This window comes from Sylvia atricapilla, chromosome 3 (genome assembly GCF_009819655.1).
Source record: "Sylvia atricapilla isolate bSylAtr1 chromosome 3, bSylAtr1.pri, whole genome shotgun sequence".
Lineage (NCBI taxonomy): Eukaryota > Metazoa > Chordata > Aves > Passeriformes > Sylviidae > Sylvia > Sylvia atricapilla.
In genome coordinates this window covers 73,554,724-73,563,572 of record NC_089142.1, presented here as the reverse complement: position 1 = coordinate 73,563,572, position 8,849 = coordinate 73,554,724, and the positions used below count along the sequence as shown (strand labels likewise).

At 38.9% G+C, this 8,849-nt stretch overlaps 1 protein-coding gene across 1 annotated transcript; it reads left to right on the top strand.

The window, feature by feature from the left end:
- Positions 1 to 2,066: 2,066 nt before the first annotated feature.
- On the top strand, positions 2,067 to 8,014 carry LOC136358461 (sulfotransferase 6B1-like). The gene is made up of 7 exons (XM_066314363.1): positions 2,067 to 2,268; positions 3,710 to 3,849; positions 4,485 to 4,574; positions 5,231 to 5,357; positions 6,134 to 6,228; positions 6,729 to 6,885; positions 7,841 to 8,014. Exons 1-7 carry the CDS (start codon positions 2,067 to 2,069, stop codon positions 7,969 to 7,971), a joined length of 942 nt encoding a protein of 313 aa, XP_066170460.1. The 3' UTR covers positions 7,972 to 8,014.
- The last annotated feature ends 835 nt before the right edge of the window (positions 8,015 to 8,849 follow it).

The window sequence follows — 8,849 nt, the reverse complement described above, 5'->3', positions numbered from 1 at the left end:
TTAACCTGTTTTTAGAGCTGTTTTAATCTCTGTATTTTTAAAGTTGCTTGGTAAAGAATCCAGAGACTGACAAGAAAGCACCCCTTGATTTAAAATTTCTCTTTGGCAGGATGGGAGGGTCTTGTGTCACATGGATGGGGTTGGTACACTCCTCCCATCTCCCAGCTCAGGTGTCAAGGCAGATGGCTGTATCAAAGGCTCCCATTACTAACTCTTGATCCTGCACCTTTGTCTGGTCAAGAAATTTAACTTCCCTCAAAATCCCTCCTCATGATTTATGTCTTCTAATTATTTTTTTTTTCTCCACTGATACAGGGTTTGCCTTTTTATTTAATTTTTTTTTTTTGGGGGGGAGGGTATTAGGAATAAGATATGCTTCCCAGGAATAACTGGTCTGACTGCTCTTTATTGCAAAAAGACACTGGAAATCATCTAGAAGTTCCTCTGGAATATGTTTTTTAATATTGGAAACCCTATCCCAATGCTATGCCATTGCATGCAAGACACTAATATTTTAGAGGCCATTTTCCATCTTTTTCCACCCTTAGTGACGAAGGACTGTCCCAACTCATTTTTTTGCCAGCAGGTTAAAATGCCAGATGGACACATTTTCTTATCTTCAGTTCATGAGAGTTCAATGCCAAGGAAAGGTAAGGAAGAAAAATCAAGTAAGCTGCTTTTTGTTTTGCTACGGTAGCTGGTTTCCTATCAAGAATGAGCAGAGGTGCTGTTTCATAGAACAGGGCGTTTTAGCTGATGTCAGTGAAATGATGCAGGTGGTGCCAGCTGGCTGCCCTTTGGCACAGATGTCATTCCTCACATGGATCAGGCCCCATGATATCCACTTGTCTCAGATTGTGCCTGTACATAGGTAGTCTTTGTATGTTGTCAGAGTTTTACTGAAAGGAGGGAGATGAAGGGAAAACCAAAAGATTTTGTATGGACTGGAAAAGTAGATGTAAAAATGTAAGGGTTAGATCATCCCATGAGCACTTCATTGTGCACCTCAGGGATCAGGCTTAAATTCCTCAGGGAGAGCAAATGGCAAAAGCATGCAGGGATGTCGTTGCTGGTCCTCTTCCTTCCAGAGCCCAACAGGCAGCATTCAAAAAACAGAGATAGGAGAGGATGGCATGTAAATTCTTGGCATAACTTTTTTTGGGGGATGTGTTTTCTTTCGGGAGAAGTTTTTTTTGAGCCTTCGATCCTTTTGTCAGAGACTTAAATAGTGAACCTGAGGCTAAAGGCAGTTCTTCTGCTGGGGTCAGTGCAGTCAGCAGCTGATGTGCATGATAAACACTAATCCCTGTATCTGAGCTTATATTATTACTAACTCCCTCAGGACTGATCAGTTGTGAAAGAATGATTGAGCTCATTAAAGAAATGTAGAAATGAGTAATTTTTGTGCAACCACCGGAAGACCAGACCTCTGTTTTTCTGCAGTCTGATGAGTGGCCAAAGAGTGCATGTGCCCCTGTGCCCTCCTGGGCACCAGCTGGAGGGAGCAGTCAGCCCCAGCCACAGGACTGTCCACAGGGCAGTTTTCAGTGGATTAAACAACTTCTCTCCCAGTCCCAACACATTTTATCTAACTTAGGTGAGGATAAGGAGTGATATAATAAAGAAAAAAAGAAAATTCCAGCACTGAGTTCTAGAAAGAGATGAACTGTCTTGAAGATTTTTATCATGATATTTAAATTCCAATCTGCAATTCATGTTTTTTTCTTTTGTTATATTCTGTTTTTAAACACTGTACTATAATCACAGGCTCCTTGGCACAATATTTTGAAGTTATCTAAGCCATTAATCCTCGAATACAATTACATATGCTCCCTAATCTTATTCGTTTATGTTTGACTTCTATTGATTTCAAAGGTCCATATTAGTTAAGGTCTTTGACTGGAGCTGTGTATTTCTTCACAGATTCAGAATGAGATAAAATATTGTTCATAGGGTCATAAAAGAAACAAGCCAAGCACCTATTAAAGGACAATCTGTGGTTTTCTCCTTCTGCACATCATTTCACACTGTGACAGGGCCTGTGTGGGAGACAGAGAAGAAGAAGAATGGAGAAGTCTGGGAAAACATTTGTTAACAAGGTAGAGAAGATATTAGCAGCTGCCCACTCAATGCATCGAGATGAACTGCTTTTCTCTTACAAGGGAATATTCTACCCTACCACTGTTTGCAGTCCTGAAGTATTCCAAGCCTTGGAGTCCTTTGAAGCCAGAAGTGATGATGTAATTTTAGCAGGATACCCTAAAACAGGTGAATATATTTTAATTTTTCTTTTTTCATAAATAAGGTTTTGTAATAGCAAATAACAAGTTTTGTAGTAAATATATGCAATATATATATATTATATGCACATAGTATTATGTATTATGCTGTAAATTAGTATTTTGAATGTTCACAAAATTTTGTAAAGCTGATTTCATTTTCAAAAGCACAACAAATTAATTATGACTAATTTATATGGTAATGTTTTCAAAATTCTGAGAAATACAATCCAATTTTCTTCTCTATAGCATATAAAGGTGTTTGTTATCTTTGCTTTTCATAGTTATGAAATTTAATGCACAAATTGGAGAGAATCAATGTTTTTTACTCCAGAGGTAACTGGATCTCCTGATATTACCTGATCTCCTTTCATATTTATGTTTGTAAATTTCAGAGCTTTAATTTTTACACAGAATGGGACTTCTGGTGCTTTCAAATGCTGAACATTCTGTGGTTTATAACCAATAGATGTCAGGAAATAGCTATCAAAAATATTTTTGTATACCTGGAGGTGATTACACTGTTCCTTAATTATTGGGAAATCAAGAGGACATCTTTGGTAGGGTCGCAAGTTTACCCTACATATTTGCTCCTTCTTGCTGAAATCTCTGGTCCCCATGAAAGCCAAAGGCTTGGATTAGATGTGCCTCATGTACACTTTAACCCAGCTGTTTCTCTCTTGCAGCAATGGGTTCCCACTGCCGTACAGTTGATAGACAGAGCTGAAAGGGTTGTGAAGCTTTTAGCTTTTCTATTGTATTTTGTTTCTGAAAAATGTCATGCACTGGAATGCAGTTGTTAAGACTGCAGTGAGAAAGGTGTGGGCACTCAGTGTCCAGAAGTAAGGATATGGGAAATTAGAGATGGGTGATCTATGCAGGCTCTTTGATATATTCTAAATAAAAAGATAATAAATGTGCAAAGGAGATGTCTCTGCAAAGAGTTTTTCCTGTTGTTAAAGAAAATCAATGCACAATTTTCAGATCTAGTTCTGCTCCTGTGTTAAAGTACTGTGACCCATCTTTCTTCCTAAAATAGTCCAGCAGACCAGAAAAGACTGAACACATTAGGTTTTAAAGTACAGGTTTACCACCCCAGTCTCCCTTATATTTGTCCCAATCAAATTACTTACATTAATGCAGGTTTTTCGGGTTGGATCTTAGTGGCTCGTCTCCCTTATTCGGTAGTTTCCAATTTACAAGGTCATGTATGGTGTACTGAACTGGTCAAGTTGGGGAAATGTGTCCTTATGAGGAGCCAAGGTAGGACCCAGGGAGGTGACTGACCAGATAGTCAGCTGGGATTGTATCACCTGAAAGGAGGCCGAGTAACTCACCTGGCAGTACTACCACCTCTTGACTTCCCTGGTCAATCCATTTCTGTTCTTTCTCAATGTTTTACAAGCAATTCTGTGTTTTTCTTCTTTCAGGCACAAACTGGCTAAGTCAAATCTTGACTGACCTGATAGACATATCTCAAAAGAAAACACCAGGTAGTGAAAGCGGTGTGAAAGCTGAACAAGTAAAAGAACTCCCCTTCCTCGAATTTGGAGATGCTGAGAAATATGTGGTAGGAATAGAATATGTATGGAAATGATCAAAATTTTGTGCTTCAAATACTGAATGTATGATGTATGAATTATTGCATTGTTTGAGAGGAACTTTACTAGTTCTATTTAAGTGGAATCTGGAAAGGGAAGAATCTCATCTGGACTGTCAAATACTGAGGGATAAATGAACACTTCAGTGGGAGTGAGATGGGCACATACCCATGAGATGCATAAGAACTTCAGAAATGCAACCTAGTCTCTTTTGTATTGAAGAAGTGGTTCATGAAATGTCAAATAATGAAATATTGGCTTTTGTCTCTTTTAGTACCTCTTCCTCCTCATTCCCTCTCTCAGTCCTTGAGATGCTTCATCTTTCACATGCAGCTACTCTGTACCTGACCTCGAGAATTGGTCCCTTGTCTAACAGAACCGAAGAGCATTACCACTGAAGAGAACTAACAGTGGATTGTCCTTTTCCAGTTGTTCATGGGCTTTTGAAGATTTGGGAGTACTCCAGCAGCCCAATAATGTCACAAATGAAACCGAAATTCAGTAATTATTGATAAGTTTATCAAGGAAATATTTTAGAAGAGGTTAATGAAAGGAATAATTGTACTGACTGAACTGTCCATTTTCTTCCTTCCAATTCTTCAAGCGAATGTCCAAATACCCTTCTCCAAGATTTATCGCTACGCATCTCCGTCCTGAAAATCTTCCTAAGTCTGTCTTCAAAAACAAAGTCAAGGTGAGTGCTGATTTTAATGTATTAAAAGCAAACACTTCAAGAGATTTTTTTGTAAAAGCCAAGGTAGTCCTTTTCTGCCAATTTTCAGAATCACTCTTGTACTTAAGTGTTTTGCCTGGCCCTTTCTATGTGACTGTTTAAGTGCTGCCATTCACCTCACTTGACCTCAGTTTGCCCTTATTGGCACCTTTGTGACAGTTTCCACGAGAGAGGTGCAGGGCTTGGTGAATTCCTCCAGAGGCAAAATGCATTTTGATATGATTTCCTGGGGGAGGAATTTTGTGGCATTGTTGCAAGTGAGGACTTCCATGTGTCGAATTTCAGGGAGAATTTCTATTTTTATGAATTTTCTCTTCTACTTGAATTATGAACTATGATTGTATTGAGCAAAACATTCTTAGATTCTGCATAAATATTTTGGTTAATCTCTAAATGATAATAATTATAGGCAGGCATCTTCTTCTTATGGTACCAAAGCACAGTTACATACTGCACCTTCTGAATTGGGAATGAAGTTGCTACTTCTGCAAAAAGTAGCACACAAGGTATTAAAAATCTCCAACTTCAGTTATAAAGTATATTCTTATTATTTCTTATTTAGTACTGTGGTCTGATATGTCTTTCTCTTTTAATAATTAATTTAATTTTTTTTTTAGATATTGTTACTGATTCGTAATCCAAAAGATGTAGCTACATCTTATTATCATTTTTCCAATGGCCTGGCTAGTCTTCCCTCCTATGAGACCTGGGATGATTTCTTCACAGATTTCATGACAAAGAAAAGTACGGTATATTTTTCTATCTGTGTCATTTATCCAATGTTTTGTCTTTGTGTAAAAACCTTTGTATTTTGGTAAATCAGCTTCTTCACTAGGATTTTTTGGTTTACAGTACAAAAGCAGAGATTAAAGACAGAGAATGAGTAATCTGAACTGAAGTTTGCCATATTTGTCTTACTTCTTGAGGATAAATATTAGTCAATCCTGCACTTCCACAGACTTCTTAATCTTGAACAAGCTGATATTTTTCCTGGGAGAAGTAGCCCTTTCTTATCTCTAAGCTGGGACCCATTTACTCCTAATCTCCTATGTCCATCATCTGGTGCCCATGGAGAGATATAATCATCTCCATGCCAAACTGGAGGAGAGGAATTATTTGGACCAAATAAAGTGCATTAAAAAAATAGACCAATTCTAATGCATTAAATAAAAAAGTAATCACACTAGATTTAAGTTCTGAGTTTGGTGTAGCACACGGCCAGCAGAAGGGAGGGTTCAACAAGGTTTGAGACTGGGTGAAGGGAGTCTTATAAGACGGATGGCAAGATGACAGCTCTTTGGTGGATTCTATGCTGTCATGGCATAGTAGCAAGTTTTATTTTTCTGACTTACAAATGGTATCATATGCCTGGGCCTAGTGCAAAACCTGTGATTCCCACAGGAGACTGTAAACTCTGCCATAGACATGATTAATAATGCTCTTGGCGGAGAGAACTTAATGAAAAAAACTTGTATAATCTTAATTTATGCTTCATGTTAGGATTCTTTTATTTTATTTAGCGGCCTTTGGATGCTACTTTGAATACCTTTCTGAATGGAACAAATATGCTGATCAAGAAAATATTATGACAATAACTTATGAGGAGGTGAAAGAGGTAAGGTTAGCAATAGTCACAAATACTTTGTATTTCAAAGGGTCTTTTTTCCTAGACCAATTCACCATTACTTCCAGGGTATCCGAAGTGTGTGAGACAGATTCTTGTTTTAAGGGAAGAAAAGGTGCAATTCAAACTTTAAAACCTACTTAACATTTTGCTTGTGAAAAGGATCCTTGTTTCTCATTCTGTTCTGATGTAACTGTAAATCAAATCTCCATGAATTTTTGGGGGGAAGAGTTTTTATATTTTCAGCAGTGTGGATTCTGCTCCCCTGTAAATCCTATATACTATTTATTAATCTACAGAAAGGCAGCTCATATCTCCTCCAAAATAATTATGGAGAAGATAAACACTCTGGACCAGTCTAGTCCTAGTGATCTCTATGAATATCCTGTTTATGTGGCCAGCAGAGAGATATAGGGATGTGTAAACACCTTGGAAAGCATCACAATTTGTTTGATTGTCAATCATGTCATATGTTACGTTCCTCTTTCCAGAATCCTGCCCTGGCTGTGAAAACCATAGCTGCATTCCTTGGAATTCCTCTGAATGAGGAACAGCTCCAGCTTGTGGTAGAGAGGTGCAGCTTCCAGTCAATGAAGAAAAACTCAGAGAAGACCCATGGGAAATTTGGGAATGTTCTCTTTCGCAAAGGTAGGCAGCTCCAAGTGGCTCAGGGGTAGAAATGTCAGATTCTCAAGAACTTGGGCCATGCTTTGGTTCTTTCTCTGGCACTCATATTAGCATTGCAAGTGAGTATCAATCAGGTTACCACTGTTTTGCTTGAGGAGACTATTCAAGGAGAGCTGGTGAGGAAGATACCCAGCCAGGCTCTCACAGCAGTGGCCCTTTTAGAGGCTCACCGATGGCTGGCAGGAAGGGGGAAGTGCCATGTGTCTGAATTCCTCTCCACCTCTGTGCCTGGATCACCAACTGCCCCGCCATTAGGGGCTTACCTGAGCAGGCAGCACTGGGCCAAACTCAGCCTGAGTGCTGTGACCACCCTTTTCAGGAGAGTACAGGAATCTCCTGAGATGGCCACTGCCCAATGCCTGTTCACCCTTACCCATTGGAAGTAAGCCAAGCAAGCAAGAATCCAGGTGCACACAAGGGAGGAAACAAAAGGGAACAGCTTTAGCAGTGCAGTGTAGGGGACACAGACATGGGGAGGGCAACCTGGATGTCAGAATCTATTTTTGCATTTTGCATTAAAGAAATGACTGGATAATAACTCAAGCTGCCAAAGGAGGAGGAACCCAGCTCTGCCTCCTGGCAGATGATTCTTTACCAATTTTTCATGGTCTTCCATTTTGCCAGTCATAACAGACTAGAGGAGATAGATGTAGGGAAACAGGATATCAGGCTGCCTTTTTGAACACAGTCACCTAAAGAGGAGTATGTTCTTTTGCATTGTAGCAAAAGATTATTCAAATATATGCAATTCCACTGATTTCACAAAATTGTACTTTTGTAGTAAAGTTTTCATCTCAAAAATTGTTCAACACTATTTAGTGTATGATGCAATAAAAAAAATTGCAATGCAATAATAATGCAATAGAAAAAGAAAAAAAACCCTTGGTTTTCATGTGTTTTTTTTTCTTCTTTAAAGGTGGTGTAAGTGACTGGAAGAATCTCTTCACTGAAGATCAGAATGAGAAAATGGACAAAGCATTTGAAGAACATATAGCAGGAACTAAACTGGGAAAGAAGCTGAAGTATGACTTGTACTGCAAAGCCTGAAGAGTAAGGAAATGTGGTTAGAACAAGAACTTTGCAAGGCAGACTCTGATCATCTGCATACTCTAGAATATTAGATCAAATTATGCTAGCACCTTAGAATTACTGTAAGAATCATTGCAGCAGCCTTTATAGTGGCAGTGATGAGGAATGGCCTTTTGTTTCATGGTGAGATTTTTGGCTACACATATTTGCTGAAGAAGATGTCAATTAATCATATTTCAAAAAACACAACAGCCCCGTTCCAGCTGTCACCTGGAAGGAAATGTCCCTTTTCTCTCTAGCCCAATTCTATCATTCTAGACCCTTTATAACTATTTAGTGTGCAGATTATTTTTTCTTCAAAAATATTTCAAATCAGGAAACATCTTTCTTCACATAAAATATTAGTAGCAAAACTGGGGATATGACAGAAGCATAATGACAAAGGAGATCTTGCATGAAATAAGCATAAACTAAAAAAAGCTAGTGAGAGGAGAAAGAAGGGGAATATGTGTAGAGGTTTAAGGCAGGTGTGGGGGAAACATCTTAAGGGACCCTCCCTCCCCCAACCGGTTCGGAAAAAAGCCCAACACATCCTCAGAGAGAAGTGGAAAGAACCCTTTATATTAAACAGGCAAAGGACTTCTGAGCTCAATAAATTGGACAATACCTGATGACAAAATCTACGTGCCACTCTGGAGAGAAGACAGATTTAGAAAATAAGTCCTTCCTGGATGTAGTTGCTCTGTCTCAGTCCCTCTGGCACTGGGAAACACTGCACAGGATGGATCTTGGTGGATTCCAGGTGCAAGCCCCCCATGGTGCTCATCCAGGTCCTCAGGCCAGAGAGATTTTAACAGTTCTAAGGGAAGGTGAAAAAAAAGTAAAAAAGCAGGAAA

Excerpts from the sequence above, each read along its gene's own strand:
- LOC136358461 (XM_066314363.1), top strand. The coding sequence starts at position 2,067 with ATGGAGAAGTCTGGGAAAACATTTGTTAACAAGGTAGAGAAGATATTA. Across the intron at positions 5,358-6,133 it reads AGATTTCATGACAAAGAAAA|CGGCCTTTGGATGCTACTTT; the intron begins GTACGGTATATT and ends TATTTTATTTAG. Across the intron at positions 6,886-7,840 it reads GAATGTTCTCTTTCGCAAAG|GTGGTGTAAGTGACTGGAAG; the intron begins GTAGGCAGCTCC and ends TCTTCTTTAAAG.